General features: G+C 48.3%; 1 protein-coding gene across 1 annotated transcript; it reads left to right on the plus strand.

Moving 5' to 3' along the window:
- The first annotated feature begins 32 nt into the window (after positions 1-32).
- Positions 33-15,351, plus strand: pfas (phosphoribosylformylglycinamidine synthase). Its single transcript, XM_078107861.1, is given in 30 exon segments — positions 33-83; positions 85-211; positions 1,214-1,333; positions 1,900-2,029; positions 2,472-2,577; positions 2,647-2,845; positions 3,112-3,217; positions 3,311-3,451; positions 3,704-3,828; positions 5,948-6,076; positions 6,148-6,285; positions 6,912-7,040; positions 7,209-7,282; positions 7,353-7,509; positions 7,586-7,647; positions 7,832-7,997; positions 8,383-8,392; positions 10,081-10,288; positions 10,779-11,009; positions 11,975-12,155; positions 12,530-12,613; positions 12,792-12,947; positions 13,169-13,288; positions 13,591-13,736; positions 13,816-14,020; positions 14,090-14,172; positions 14,243-14,357; positions 14,430-14,591; positions 14,668-14,808; positions 14,913-15,351. Coding segments are annotated over 30 exon segments (4,101 nt in total). The 5' UTR covers positions 33-47; the 3' UTR covers positions 15,227-15,351.
- Positions 15,352-16,665: the final 1,314 nt, after the last annotated feature.

Raw genomic sequence — 16,665 nt, forward strand, 5'->3', positions numbered from 1 at the left:
TTCTTTAGTTGTGAACTCAACCAATCACTGCGGTATATCGGCTGCGCATGCGCACACCGCGGAACGGCTCCCACGTGGCTGCAGGGCTCCTCCTTTCCGTCTGCAGAGCCCGCCAGTGCAACCAGTGAGCCCAGTAAGGAGAAGCTTCTCCAGGACCGCAACAGGACTCTCCGCGTCTTCATCCCGAAGCCAGACTACCAAACTGCCTCACGTGAGTCAAGCTAACTAGCTTCATGCTAACGGAGCTAGCGGTTAGACTCGTAGCTTAAACGAGCAGCAGAAGGTAGTGAGGACGGAGGGGAACCTGTTCTCTGGCTGATGGCAACATATTGCGCCGCATTGAGATTATTAATATTATTATATTATTATTATCTGTTTATCATAAACCCCCCATATGCTTCAAATGTGGAATTAACTTAACCAGGTACACTTAATGCGAACATTTAACGAAGCATAACACGAGAGATACTTAAGCATCGTTTACTGCAATGCACACATGTACATTTATGTAACTGTAAGCTATTACTGCACTAGAGAGCGGCTTTTATTGTGAAGGAGGAGACGGAAGGAGCGGGTTAGGGTCTTTGAAGGGAAAATAAAGGTGCTGCCACCGTTTGGCGCGGAAACGGAACTTATTATTAACCTGAAGTGCACGCGCACTAAACCACCGGCTACATAACCATCGGGCACACTTCCATTAATTTATACAATTATAGGAAGTTACTAATACACTCAAATGATTATGATCAGCTTGTGTAATTTAAAGAATCAATAACTACAGTAACAGGTAGTATTTGGCTGTGTATTATTAAGTAAAACATGTGGTGTGGATCAGGGCTTTAGACTTTGAGTGGTTTCCTCCCATGTGGTGAACTAACTCAATAACACAATAACCCATTAACTCAGAGCTCCTGAGCCTCATGTGACCCGCAACACGCACACGGGATGCAGTGGTGACATTACAATCTGAATGGATGAAAGATTACGTGAAATAGTTGTTTACTTGTTGTTTGTTGTTTGTTTTAAATACAAATGAGATTTAAATATTGGACATTATCATCAATCAGAGAGGCGATCACAGTAAAACGTGATTGATTAGTCTCCTGGACCAATCAACGGATGAAGATCAGTTCATCAATCACCTGTATTGATCCAGAATGATAAGATCGATGACTCTGTGTTTAACTGTATTTACCCCCCCCCCCCCCATCAGTCATGGCTGTAGTCCGGTTCTACAGTGATGAAGCGGTAAACCAGCGAATGCAGAGAGCCGCGAAGCTCCACCCACACCTGTCCATCACCACGGAGCTGTGCTACAATGTGGAGCTGACAGGTGAGCGATGATGATGATGATGATGATGATGATGCTCCATCACAAGGACTTGCTCAAGGGTACGGAGGTTGGAACCGCAGACTTGATGATGTCATCACATCAGCTGCTCTCACTAATGAATTTCATACAGTTCTTGACTATTAAAGTATTTTACTGTCACGGTTTTGTTCCGTTTTCATATGAAAATAAAAGCATGTTATACATAATTGAGTGTCAGAGTAAAATCACATCTTTATAAATATAATCCCAATGGATCAGATCAGAATGCTATGCAGTTTGTAATGTTTCTGAAGAGGAGCAGCTGACCTTCAACACGTAGCCCTGCCCCTCTTCATGGACCATCAGTCACTAAATGAACATCATGTTGTGTTGAAGAAGACTAGAGACTGAGACCATAAACTCATGTTTACAACGTTTACTGAGGGAATAAATCAAGAGAGAAGTGGAGTCATTTCCTCATTCACTTCTTATTTCAATGTTTTTAGTTTTCAGATAACCGGTTTACTCGGCTAGCGTCGCTATGAACTGTGGGTAGTCACTGAGACAGGATGTTCTCCTCTCTGCAGAGCCAATCAGCACCGAGCAGACGGAGGTTCTGCTCTGGTTGTTCCGCCCTCCTTTTCAGGCTGAGCCGCTGTCACTCAAACCCAAGCTCACGGAGGGAGCCGAGGAGAAGCTAGTGGAGATTGGACCGAGGTGTGTGTGTGTGTGTGTGTGTGTGTGTGTGTGTGTGTGTGTGTGTGTGTGTGTGTGTGTGAGATGTCTCTGTGTGTGTGGTGTGTGTGTGTGTGAGATGTCTCTGTGTGTGTGGTGTGTGTGTGTGTGAAATGTCTCTGTGTGTGTGTGTGTGTGTGTGAGAGATGTCTCTGTGTGTGTGGTGTGTGTGTGTGTGTGTGTGTGTATGTGTGTGTGTGTGAGATGTCTCTGTGTGTGTGGTGTGTGTGTGTGTGTGTGAAATGTCTCTGTGTGTGTGTGTGTGTGTGTGTGTGTGAGATGTCTCTGTGTGTGTGGTGTGTGTGTGTGTGTGTGTGTGAAATGTCTCTGTGTGTGTGGTGTGTGTGTGTGTGTGTGTGAAATGTCTCTGTGTGTGTGGTGTGTGTGTGTGTGTGTGTAATACGGATTCATTTGTGGTCTTCAGGTTGAATTTCTCAACAAGCTGGTCTACAAACACAGTCTCCATCTGTCAGAGCATCGGGATCAATATAGTCACCAGAGTAGAGCTGTCAATCAGGGTTCTGATCAAGGTACACACGCACACACACACACACACAGACCCCCCCCCCACCTCCCCCCTCATGTGTCTCTCCTCTCAGCCAATGAAGGGACAGACCCTGAAGCATCTGGAAGGAGACGTGAGGACGCTGATTGGTCGTCTCCATGACAACATGACTCAATGCATCTATGAACGTCCCATAACCTCGTTCGCCGTGGCGACGGAGCCACAGCCGGTGCTGGAGGTGGACGTCCTGCAGAGAGGTCGAGCTGCTCTGGAGGAGGTCAACGAGGACCTGGGTGATTAACTATTGAGGATCTTTGGATGAGCCGGAGACTCGGGTCAGTCAGCTGATGGAGGTCATGTGACATCATCAGGCATGTCACATGACACAAGTGGTGCTGCTGGTGATCTGATTATGAGACAAAGTCCAACTTGTGTTCCATCACAACTGATTTACTGTCTTCTTCCTCACAAAGGATCCAAATCTGATCATTCAATAGAAAATGACAAATTACACGCAAGCTGGTTGTGTCATTTTGTTTGTTTGTTTGTTGTTGTTCAGGTCTTGCCTTTGACTCCTGGGATCTGGATTTCTACACGTCGATGTTTCAGAGGATTGGAAGGAACCCGACTAGTGTGGAATGTTTCGACCTGGCTCAGTCCAACAGGTGGGGGGCTTTGTTTACTCCCGTTGTTGTTGTTGTTGACCGTCACTGGTTCTTTCAGGTTGCTTTGTTTACCCCTGTTGTTGTTGTTGACAGTGAGCACAGCCGTCACTGGTTCTTTCGAGGTCGGATGCAGATCGACGGTCTGTATCAGGATGAAACTCTCTTCAGCCTCATCATGAAAACTCAGAACCAAAGCAACAACAACAACGTCATCAAGTTCTGTGACAACAGCAGGTGTGTGTGTGTGTCTGTGTGTGTGTGTGTGTGAGTGTGTGTGTGTGTGTGTGTGATGTCTGTGTGTGTGTGTGTGTGTGTGGACTCTGTGTGATGTCTCTGTGTGTGTGTGTGTGTGTGTGTGTGTGTGTGTGTGTGTGTGTGTGTGGACTCTGTGTGATGTCTCTGTGTGTGTGTGTGTGTGTGTGTGATGTCTGTGTGTGTGTGTGGACTCTGTGTGATGTCTCTGTGTGTGTGTGTGTGTGTCTCCAGTGGCATTAGGGGGGTGGAGCTTCAGTGTCTTTACCCCAGGGACCCGTCCCGTTCCAGCTCTTATGAGACGAGGACGTCTCTGAGACACGTCATCTTCACCGCGGAGACACACAACTTCCCAACAGGTGGGAAAAGACTCTTTCTGTAATATTCAGACTTCCACGTGTAGTTTAACTAATGCTGTCAGTTATTAACTAACCACGTCAATTTATTATCACGAGATTCAAGTTTGTAATGTTAAAAAGAAAGCGTGAAATGACTCGTCGTAGCAGCACGGGTTCCTCTCGTTGTGCAGAAGAACCAAATAAAACCGCTGAGAGCAGACTGAGAGAGACTGTTGGTCAGGGTCAGGATCAGGGTCAGGATCCAGGGTCAGAAAGCATTTATTGCCATAATGTGTCAGAGATACAAGGAGTTTGACCACAGACTGTACGACAACACAGTGCAAGAGGAATAAAATAAAATATAAGGCTATGGGTTAGTAACATGAGGCTATGGGACTAGTAATAGAAGGCTATGGGTTAGTAACATGAGGCTATGGGACTAGTAATAGAAGGCTATGGGTTAGTAACATGAGGCTATGGGACTAGTAATAGAAGGCTATGGGTTAGTAACATGAGGCTATGGGACTAGTAATATAAGGCTATGGGTTAGTAACATGAGGCTATGGGTTAGTAACATGAGGCTATGGGACTAGTAATATAAGGCTATGGGTTAGTAACATGAGGCTATGGGTTAGTAACATGAGGCTATGGGTTAGTAACATGAGGCTATGGGTTAGTAACATAAGGCTATGGGTTAGTAACATGAGGCTATGGGTTAGTAATATAAGGCTATGGGACTAGTAATATAAGGCTATGGGTTAGTAACATGGGGCTATGGGTTAGTAATATAAGGCTATGGGTTAGTAATATAAAGTTATGGGTTAGTAACATGAGGCTATGGGTTAGTAACATGAGGCTATGGGACTAGTAATAGAAGGCTATGGGTTAGTAACATGAGGCTATGGGTTAGTAACATGAGGCTATGGGTTAGTAACATAAGGCTATGGGTTAGTAATATAAAGTTATGGGTTAGTAACATGAGGCTATGGGTTAGTAACATAAGGCTATGGGTTAGTAATATAAAGTTATGGGTTAGTAACATGAGGCTATGTGTTAGTAACATGAGGCTATGGGACTAGTAATAGAAGGCTATGGGTTAGTAACATGAGGCTATGGGTTAGTAACATGAGGCTATGGGTTAGTAACATGAGGCTATGGGTTAGTAACATAAGGCTATGGGTTAGTAATATGAAGTTATGGGTTAGTAACATGAGGCTATGGGTTAGTAATATAAGGCTATGGGACTAGTAATATAAGGCTATGGGTTAGTAACATGGGGCTATGGGACTAGTAATAGAAGGCTATGGGTTAGTAACATGAGGCTATGGGTTAGTAACATTAGGCTATGGGTTAGTAATATAAAGTTATGGGTTAGTAACATGAGGCTATGGGTTAGTAATATAAGGCTATGGGACTAGTAATATAAGGCTATGGGTTAGTAACATGGGGCTATGGGTTAGTAACATGAGGCTATGGGTTAGTAATATAAGGCTATGGGTTAGTAATATAAAGTTATGGGTTAGTAACATGAGGCTATGGGTTAGTAACATGAGGCTATGGGTTAGTAACATGAGGCTATGGGTTAGTAATATAAGGCTATGGGTTAGTAATATAAAGTTATGGGTTAGTAACATGAGGCTATGGGTTAGTAACATGAGGCTATGGGTTAGTAACATGAGGCTATGGGTTAGTAATATAAGGCTATGGGTTAGTAATATAAGGCTATGGGACTAGTAATATAAGGCTATCGGTTAGTAATATAAAGTTATGGGTTAGTAATATAAAGTTATGGGTTAGTAACATGAGGCTATGGGTTAGTAACATGAGGCTATGGGACTAGTAATATAAGGCTATGGGTTAGTAACATGAGGCTATAGTCACTCTAGTCCTTGTTTACCTGAAATGTGCACTTTATCATTTTATTCTGCACCGCCCTGTTTGGCAACGTTGTTTTCCAATAAAATGAACCCGTTGCATAACGCGAGTGGATCCACTGTTCCATGTTGATGAATAAAGACGTGAAGCGACGTACAAACGTGTGATTGAGTGTTTGAATCGATTGACAGCTGATTGATTAAACGTATCGAGTTGTTTGATGCTCTGATCAATAATCACGTAATGGAACCCGTTTGTCCCAAAGGCGTCGCCCCCTTCAGCGGAGCCACCACGGGGACGGGGGGCCGTATCCGGGACGTGCAGAGTGCCGGGCGGGGGGGCCACGTCATCGCCGGCACGGCGGGCTACTGCTTCGGGAACCTGCACGTTCCAGGTGAGGAGCGGCAGCACCCCGAGGATCGATCATGAGGCCGCTGGTTATTGATCATGTGTTGTGCTCTGCAGGGTACGTCCTCCCCTGGGAGGCAGAGGGGGAGGGGTGGGAGTACCCCCCCAGCTTCGCCCCCCCGCTGCAAGTGGCCCTGGAGGCCAGCGATGGAGCCTCGGACTATGGGAACAAGTTTGGAGAACCCGTCCTGTCGGGTGGGTGGGGGGCAAACTGCCACCTTATGTTGTGTATTGAAGAGTTCTGCATCGTGTTTAGTTCATAAATAAATACAGAATAAATGCAGCCAATCAGCACACTGGAGAAGCTGCTTGTGTGTTTCAGCATCGTCGTATCGACGCACTCGTCCCGTATTTTCCTCCACGACTTTGTTCCCTCGTTTGTGGAGATCTCCCTCCATGAATCAGAGGCCATCCGGCGTCCTCATAGTCCGCCAATGACGGCTTGTACAAGCGCTCATATTTAAAAGCTCTTCAATCTGATCCGTTCTCTCGTAAGCGTCCTTCCTTTTAATAACGGCCGTATTGTGCTGTGAAAACGGAGACGTGAGACTCCGTAAAGGACGTAGTCAGAGACCGATCACAGCCTGCTGCTGCAGGAGGCTTTTGACGAAAAGAAAAATTGATCGATGCACAGAAGGAGGTTTGAAAAGACACTCAAGGGACACGCAAGGGAGTCCTGCGTCTGCGTGTCCTTGTGTCTAAAATGTATTATTGGTTTATTTTATTTGTCATAAAACCAGCAGGTGTTAGTTGGTGTTTTTAACATACGAGTCAGACGATTGACCCACATTGACTGGTTCCGCCCCCCGTCCCCCCTCCAGGGTTCGCTCGTTCCTTCGGCATGCGGCTGACGGACGGAGAACGTAGAGAATGGATCAAACCCATCATGTTCAGCGGGGGCCTTGGATCCATCGAGGACACTCACGTGAAGAAGCAGGAGGCAGAAACTGGTAAACACACACACTTTTAGGGACACAGCGGTGGTCCTCTGCAGGTAGATGTTGAGATGGAAGTAGTGTAGCAGCTAGCTTAGCATAGCATTACGTACAGTTATATATATATATAATATATATATGGCGAGGCGTTGTCAGTGACTCACGCTGTCCCTCGTCCACCAGGAATGGAGGTGGTGAAGATCGGAGGTCCCGTGTACAGGATCGGTGTGGGAGGGGGAGCAGCCTCGTCTGTGCAGGTACGTCGTCACGGTGATTCTCTCATTCATTCACTCATGCATAGAGCTCTCTAAAGCCTCCTGGTTGCAGGTCCAGGGGGACAACAGCAGCGACAGGGACCTGGGGGCGGTGCAGAGAGGAGACCCCGAGATGGAGCAGAAGATGAACCGAGCTCTCCGAGCGTGTCTGGAGAGAAGCGGCGGGAACCCGATCTGCAGCATCCACGACCAGGGAGCCGGAGGCAACGGTACCCAACATCTGCTGCTCTGTTAACATCTGCAGGTTATCCATGTGGACTCGGGTTAACATCTCCTCATCTCCAGGCAACGTGCTGAAGGAGCTCAGCGAGCCGGCAGGAGCCCGGATCTACTGCAGCAGGTTCAAGGTGACGACGATTTCATTCCACTACAAAGATCTCATCTCGTCTCATCTAAACTAGAGAAGAATGAAAACTTTTAACCACAGAATTTATGCCAACGGGCTACAATCATTAACGTTAGACGCAGCAGATGTGAAGATTGAGTTCCGTAGCTTGATTTAAGGTTGTTTTACTTGTGTCTGCCGTGCAGAAAGGAGACCCCACCCTCAGTGTGCTGGAGCTGTGGGGGGCGGAGTATCAGGAGAGCAACGCCCTGCTGCTCCGCCCAGCCGATCGGGACTTCCTGGAGACGGTGTGTAAGAGGGAGAAGTGTCCCGTGGACTTTGTGGGAAACATCACCGGAGACGGCAAGGCAGGTCGCCGCCGGATCAAAACATGTCACACTGAGAGAGAAATATATATATGTGTGTGTGTGTGTGTGTGTGTGTGTTTCCACTGTACCGATCAATATGGTATATTTTAATACGGGCAGATGAAATCCAGCACTCAGATTGGTTGAGAGCGAGTCACGGCGTGTGCTGTATTTAGCTTTAATGTATTATTACATCACATCACATGTTATTTATCTGACGCTTTTATCCAAAGCGACTTACAATAAGAACATTTAAACCAGAAGGAAACAAACTCAGAAGAACAAGAAACAAGAAAGTGCAATTTCATCAAACAAGCCGATGTCCAACTTGCTGTAGATAAGAACCATTATAAGTCCAGTGTAAGTGCTACAGGTAGTTAGTGTGTTAGTGGAGGTAGAGTCTGAAGAGGTGTGTCTTTAGTCTGAAGATGTGAAGGCTCTCTGTGGTCCTGATGTCTTCAGAGACCTCCTTCCACCATTTAGGAGCAGGACAGCAAAGAGTGGAGATCTAGTGGAGTGTTTTGCTCTCAGTGAGGAGGAACAAGCAGTTTATCACATGCAGAGCAGAGAGTGCGGGTCGGGGTGTCGGGTTGGACCAGGTCCTGGATGGAAGCTTGACCCCATCCATTCACAGCATGGTACCTGAGCACCATGTTTAGATCTGGATGAAGAGAGCGGAGGAGTGGAGGAGTGAGGGAGAACTTAGGACGGTTAAAGACCAGTGGAGCTGCTGCATTCTGGATGAGCTGCAGAGGCTGAATGGTGGTAGCAGGAGACCTGCAGGAGAGAGTTACAGTAGTCCAGGAGGGAGACGACAAGAGCCTGAATCAGTACCTTCTGAGTGAGAAGAGGACGTGTTCTCCTGATGTTCTAGAGCGAGTATCTACAGGATGGTGTTGTAGTGATGTTGGGAGTCAGAGAGTCGGCTGTCGACGTCACACCGAGGTTCCTGCAGTCAAAGTGGCCGTTAGCACGGAGTCGCCAAAGTTAAGTCAGGTCCTGTGAAGGAGAATCTTTCCCCAGAAAGAGAAGTAGTTCCGTCTGTCCGGGTTGATTTTCAGATGGTGGGCGGATCCACTGAGAGATGTCAGTCAGACAGGCAGAGATCCGAGTGAGGGACGGAGAGAATTAGTTGGGTGTCATCAGCATAGCTGTGGTAGGAGAAGCCATGCAAGCGCATGACAGCGCAGAGAGAGTTGGTGTAGAGCGAGAAGAGGAGGGGACCCAGGACGGAACCCTGAGGAACTCCAGTAGTAAGAAGACAAGGTTCCGACACAGATCCTCTCCAGGTTACCCGGTAGGTGCGGCCGTCGAGGTAGAACGAGAGAAGGGAGAGAGCAGAGCCTGAGACACCAAGTTCCTAAAGGGAGGAGACAAGGATCTGCTGGTTGACTGTGTCAAACGCAGCAGAGAGGTCCAGAAGGACGAGGACAGAGGACAGAGAGGAGCTCTAGCAGTGTGGAGTTGCTCTGAGACAGCAAGGAGAGCAGTCTCTGTGGAGCCTTGAAGCCTGACTGGTGGGGGTCCAGGAGGTTGTTATGGTGGAGATAGGAGGAGAGTTGGTTAAAGATCACACGTTCAAGAGTTTTGGACAAAAAGGGAAGAAGAGAGACCGTCTGTATTTGTTTTCTTCAGAAGGGTTGAGGGTGGGTTTCTTCAGGAGAGGGTTGACTCTTGCCTCCTTTAGAGAATTGGGAAAACAGCCAGATAACAGAGCGTTGTTGATGAGACAGGTGGGTGAAAGGAGAGTGAAGGCGATAGAGGTGAAGCCAGTGGGTTTGAGAAAGAGGAGCGTATGTCAGCTATTTTCTTGGTAAAGTAGTTGACAAAGTCTCCTGGAAGAAGGGAGGAGGGGGGAGGTTCGAGGAGGTTGGAGAAGATTGAAAATAGTTTTTTGGGTTTAGAAAATGAAGATTGGATTCTGGATCGGTAGAAAGAGCTTTTGGCAGCAGAGACAGAAGCAGAAAAAGAGGAGAGAAGAGATTGAAACTCAAGGTCATCAGGTCGTTTATATTTACACCGTCTCATGTTCTTGTTCTTCCTGTTATTCATCTTGAATTATCTCTTCTCAGATTGTGCTGGTGGAGGAGGGGGGGGGCGGAGGGAGGACGCCCCCCTGTGGACCTGCAGCTGGACTGGGTCCTGGGGAAGATGCCCCAGAAGGAGTTTCAGATGGAACGCATGACCTCCAACCTTCGGCCTCTGGCTCTTCCTGGGGGGCTGAAGGTCAGAGAGGCTCTGGACAGAGTTCTGCGTCTTCCTGCTGTGGCTTCCAAGCGCTACCTGACCAACAAGGTGACCCCCCCCACCCCGTGATGTGTGCCGTAGCACATCTGTGCCCACTTGGTGGCGTACAGCTCGGATCACAGGGCTTCAGGCTGTGCGACATCCTGTCGATTATTAATCACACTAAACTAAATGAATCGTACTAAACAACAAGTTGAGTTTCTTTGTGTGTTTCTTCTTGTTTGTGTCGTTGTCATGTTTCAGTTTCTTCACTTGATCCATTTGTGTTGATGTAAGTTGAGGCATGACGTTGTGTACATAGAACACAACATCGGTACCAATGTCACAAAGCTTTTATAAATTATTATTATTATTATAATACAACACTTGTATTCTACTCACTAACTCCTCCTTGAGTCCTGCTCCTGAAAACGCACTGCATGATGGGATATGCTGGGCGGCGTAGGATAGGGCAGTTGACACATGCGGTCCAAGAATGCGTCCTGAAAGGAGACGTACCTCCTGTGTGACTCTGCATGTCCCCCCTGTCCCTCCCCAGGTGGACCGGTCCGTGACGGGGCTTGTTGCTCAGCAACAGTGTGTGGGCCCCCTCCACACCCCCCTGGCGGATGTGGCCGTGGTCGCTCTGTCTCCGTTTGGTCAGCAGGGGGCGGCGACCGCCATCGGTGAACAGCCAATCAAAGGCCTCCTAAGTCCCGCTGCGGGGGCCCGGATGGCTGTGGGAGAGGCCCTCACCAACCTGGTGTTCGCCAAAGTCACCGCGCTCAAGGTCAGAGGTCACATATGATCACATCGGTTATGATGTAGGAATTCCCATCACATCACATTACAGGTCATCACATCACATTACAGGTCATCACATCACATTACATTACATTACAGGTCATTACATCACATTACATTACATTACAGGTCATCACATTACATCGCTTCACATCGCATCACATTACAGGTCATTACATCACATCACATTACAGGTCATTACATCACATTACATTACAGGTCATTACATCACATTACATTACATTACAGGTCATCACATTACATCGCTTCACATCGCATCACATTACAGGTCATTACATCACATCACATTACAGGTCATTACATCACATTACATTACAGGTCATCACATTACATTACATTACAGGTCATTACATCACATTACATTACATTACAGGTCATCACATAACATCGCTTCACATCGCATCACATTACAGGTCATTACATCACATCACATTACAGGTCATTACATCACATTACATTACAGGTCATCACATTACATTACATTACAGGTCATTAAATCACATTACATTACAGGTCATCACATTACATCGCTTCACATCGCATCACATTACAGGTCATTACATCACATCACATTACAGGTCATTACATCACATTACATTACAGGTCATCACATTACATCGCATCACATTACAGGTCATCACATTACATCGCATAACATTACATCACATTACATGTCATTACATCGCATCACATTACATTACAGGTCATTTAGCAGACGCTTTTATCCAAAGCGACTTACATTACACTTTAAACACATGGCTCTTACATTTTGCCCGGGGAGCAATTAGGGGTTAGGTGTCTTGCTCAGGGACACTTCGACATGGGACGTGGGGCAGCCGGGACTCAAACCACCAACCTTTAATCTCCCCACATGTGAGATTCAGGACATGACCCCCCCCTGTCGACCCCCCCCCTGTCCCTGTGTTCCAGGATGTGAAGTGCAGTGGTAACTGGATGTGGGCGGCCAAGCTGCCCGGGGAGGGGGCCTCTCTGTGGGACGCCTGTGGGGCCATGTGTGAGGTCATGGGTCAGCTGGGCGTGGCCATCGATGGAGGCAAGGACTCTCTGAGCATGGCGGCCCGGGTGGGGGAGGAGACTGTCAAAGCTCCAGGTGCTGTCACTCATTATTCACTTTAATACTTGAAAAATGAATCTGTTTAATATTTTGTTTACTTGGGCTACTTCCATATTGTGTTGAAATGCAAGCTGTGTTGGTTCTTGCATGTTGATAGAAAATCATATTTGTGACAAAGATTTTTTTTCTCTTATAAAAAATTTGAGAAGGTAATTCATCTGTTGATTTTCTTTAATTATCAAATAAAGAAGGAAGTGATTAGCAACCTCTGAGTAGCAAACTCAGATTTGAGAACATTTAGAAAATCGAGATGCATCGATAATCGTTTTATCGGTTTAGAATCGAATCGTGAGGTGCCAAGAGCTTCCCTCCCCTAGTGACACTAAGTTGACCCCTCTGTCCCGTCTCAGGTGCTCTGGTGATCTCTGCCTACGCTGTCTGTTCTGACATCACGGCCACGGTGACCCCCGACCTGGAGGATCCTGACGGGAAAGGTACGTCTCACCTGTAGGACCTTGGGAAGTCTGGACCGGGTCAGGACTAATTATTCCAGAGTTTAAATATGTGACTGCACGCTGATGCTGCTGATACAGATGTTCACTGAGAGGACAAGAACTGGACAGCTTTACTCTAATGGAGCTGATCCACATTATTCCTGATGTCTGTCTGCAGGCGTGCTGCTCTGGGTTCCCATCAGTCCGGGCCTCCATCGTCTGGGGGGCTCGGCTCTGGCTCAGGTCTTTAGCCAGCTTGGGGACTGCTGTCCCGACATGGACCGGCCTGAGGTTCTGGTCTCCTGCTTCAACGTGACCCAGGAGCTGGTTCAGGGTGAGCTCGTCTCCCGGGATCCAGCCCGGGAGGTCACTGGTTTCAGGGTCACTAGGCCCGCTGGGGTCCGGGTCATTGGTGTCTTTCTATTCTGCCTTTTTTCATTTATTATTTACAAGATGATCCACAAAGACAACAAATCCAACCTTCTCGTCTGAGGGGTTGGCGGGTAGAAGCAGAACCTCTTGGACCTCCTGTTGATTCGAGTCTTCTTCCTTCAGATCGCTTGCTGACTGCAGGACATGACGTCAGCGATGGAGGCCTCATCTCCTGTTTGCTAGAGATGGCGTTCGCAGGAAACCGTGGGATGGACGTCGAACTCTGCTCAGACGGAGCTGGAGGTCAGTGAAGAGTCTCTGATCCCGTCTGTCTCTCTGATCCCGTCTGTCTCTCTGATCCCGTCTGTCTCTCTGATCCCGTCTGTCTCTCTGATCCCGTCTGTCTCTCTGATCCCGCCTGTCTCTCTGATCCCGTCTGTCTCTCTGATCCCGTCTGTCTCTCTGATCCCGTCTGTCTCTCTGTCTCTCTGATCCCGTCTGTCTCTCTGATCCCGTCTGTCTCTCTGATCCCGTCTGTCTCTCTGATCCCGTCTGTCTCTCTGATCCCGTCTGTCTCTCGGATCCCGTCTGTCTCTCTGATCCAGTGGTGGAGCTGCTGTTCAGCGAGGAGCTCGGTCTGGTCCTGGAGGTTTCTGAGCTCCACGTAGAAACGGTGTGTCGGCGATACGAAGACGCCGGCGTGCGGTGTCTCCGTGTGGGGAGGACTCGCGGCTTTGGACCGGAGTCTGAGGTGAGAGGAGAACCTCTTGGGCGGGTCTCTGGGTCTCCTCTCGTCCAGGCTCACCTTTTTTCTCTCGCTGGTGTTGCAGGTCAGAGTTCGCGTGGACGGACTCGAGGTTCTGAGGGAAACGCTGCCGAGCCTCCGAGCATCATGGGAGGACACCAGCTTCCAGCTGGAGCGCCTCCAGGCCAACGAGATCTGTGTGAGACAGGAGGAGGAGGGGCTCGCTACGAGGACGCAACCCTACTTCCACCTGACCTTTGACCCCCGCGAAGCACCCAGCATCAGCCTGAGTAAGACGAGACCGCTGAGCGATAAACGGGCGCGTCGATGCTGATGATCATGTGACCTCTGTGCTTCAGGGCCTCGGGTTGCCGTGGTGAGGGAGGAGGGCAGTAACGGGGACCGCGAGATGTGTGCGTCCCTCTACATGGGGGGCTTTGAGGTGACTATATGAACTGCATCATTTGGGCTGAAGACGAAGCGCCGCTATGACTGCCCCCCCCACCCCCCAGGTTTGGGACGTGAACATGCAGGACCTTTGCTCCGGCTCCACGACGCTGGAGTCCTTCAGAGCCGTGGTGTTTGTTGGTGGATTCAGTTACGCAGACGTCCTGGGATCAGCTAAAGGCAAATACCCCCCCCCCCACACACATACACCCCCCCTCTGGCACATCCTCTAACCCCGCCCCTTTGCTGCAGGCTGGGCTGCTACTATCGCCTACAACCCAAAGGCCAAGGCGGAGTTTGATCGATTCCGCCAGCGAGGCGACACTCTGAGTCTGGGAGTTTGTAACGGCTGCCAGCTGCTGGCCCTGCTCGGCTGGGTGGGGGGGGACCAGGACCAGGACCAGGACGGGGCGGGTGAGAGGAAGACTTTCCCCTCGCATCACGCACGGTGGAACAAAGGAACATGTTAACCTGCCTTCTGGTTCCCCAGAGTCCGACGTGGTGCTGACTCACAACCAGTCGGGCCGGTTTGAGTCCCGGTTCGTTAGCGTCGGCATCCAGAAGTCTCCGTCCCTGTGGCTCAGCGGCATGGAGGGCTCGGCCCTGGGGGTCTGGGTTGCACATGGAGAAGGTGTCCTTTAAGTCCATGTTTAGTGTGACCTCACTAAGTACATTAGGAGGCGTTCTTGAGTACTAGTATTGGTAATGTCGACCCCCCCCCTCTTTCCTCCACAGGTCTGATGCACTTCCGTAGCCCTCTGGTTCAGGACCGGATTGTTTCTGGTGGTCTCGCCCCACTTCGTTACCTTGACGACCAGGGTCTGCCCACCGAGGACTACCCCCAGAACCCCAACGGATCCCCACGGGGGGTAGCGGGGCTCTGCTCTGGGGACGGGAGGCATCTGGCCCTGATGCCCCACCCGGAGCGCTGCACCCTTAGCTGGCAGTGGCCCTGGGCCCCCCCGGCCCTGCGGCCCTCCCTTACGCCGTCTCCGTGGTTACGCATGTTCCAGAATGCGGCGGCCTGGTGCAGCACCGTGGCACCGTAGTACTTCTGTGGTACTTCTGTGGTACTTCTGTGGTATAATGATGTCATACTTCAGGATTTAAATGTTTTGAACCAATCGAGTCTTTTTAATATGCAATTTACTAATAAATACATCATTCTACAGCAGAAGCGTGTGTCACGTGATTTACTAGAGAAAATCCTTCTAAGTAAAAAAAACCTATTTTTTACGGCGTCAAAATGAAGCAATAACAGTTAAATTGTCCTCTTTCTGCTCGTTGATGCTGATGACGCAGATGGGGAGCGGGACCACCAGCAGTCTGGATGGGGGGGGTCTGTTTGGAGAGATGGAGACCCCACTGCACAGCACCACCCTGAAGAATAACCTTATGATATACGAGAACACTTTGTGTAGTTAAGCTCCTGATCCCACTGCCGTCCTTTGACTCCCGTCATGAGAGGAGGAGGCAAAGCAGTCAGCAGGTCGTTATCGATCAGAAGGTTGCTAACTGAGTGAAATGCCACGATCAGCTGTTCCAAAGGAGCCTCAATGTTTCTCTGCTTGGCTCTTTTAGCAAAGGAACCACTGGACCGTCCTTTTCCAGAGCAAAGATCATCCATCCAACATTTCCTTGTAGTGGAGATATTTCCATCTTCCCGCTGCAGCCTGACGTCACTAAATAACGTCTCCCGTTGCAGCTTCCTGGGTTTGAATAAGGCCTCCACCTAATGCAGAGGGTCCAACCTGCAAGACCACAGCACAGCGCGGATAGGAGGAACCTAAACTGAGCGCTTTCTACCGCTTCTATCTATATCTGTGGATATATATATATCTGTGTGTGTGTGTGTGTGTGTGTGTGTGTGTATATATATAAAGAAATGTAATATGTTGGATAGAAAACACTGACTTATGTAAATAGTCGGATACAATTAGCGGATTACGTTCAGTGATTATAGTGATGAGTTTATCAAATGTAAACTAATTTAACACAAGGTTTTTCGTGGTTTGCTCTGGTTTCACCCCTTAATGCAGTGATTAAACACCGCTCAACATTTCTCTCTGCTGGAGATCTAGAAATGGAGAACCAGATGCTTTTATTGTGAAGGAGGAGACGGGTGGAGACCTGCCACTTTAGTATGTTTTGGTTTATTAATAACCCCAATGAACCTGGGATATATATTATCCATCTTCATCAGATGAGCACAAACATGAAGACTATACAGGTGAATAATGAACATTAACTAGTACACATCAACATGAAAGTTGATTACTGACATTAGGAAAATATTTATTTTAGGATTACTCTAGATTACTAAATGTGTATTTTGGATGTTTTTCTTCCTATTGGTCTGAAATAAAACGGGTCATAGAAGGTAGATATTGTGAAAATGTTGAATTGGACCAATTTTTGCTGCTCTGAGTAATGCAACATACGTATTCGTACACACGGTTTTGATTATCGGATGGAGGTCTCGCAGATA

This window comes from Gasterosteus aculeatus, chromosome 8 (assembly GCF_964276395.1).
Source record: "Gasterosteus aculeatus chromosome 8, fGasAcu3.hap1.1, whole genome shotgun sequence".
In the NCBI taxonomy this organism is placed as follows: Eukaryota; Metazoa; Chordata; class Actinopteri; order Perciformes; family Gasterosteidae; genus Gasterosteus; species Gasterosteus aculeatus.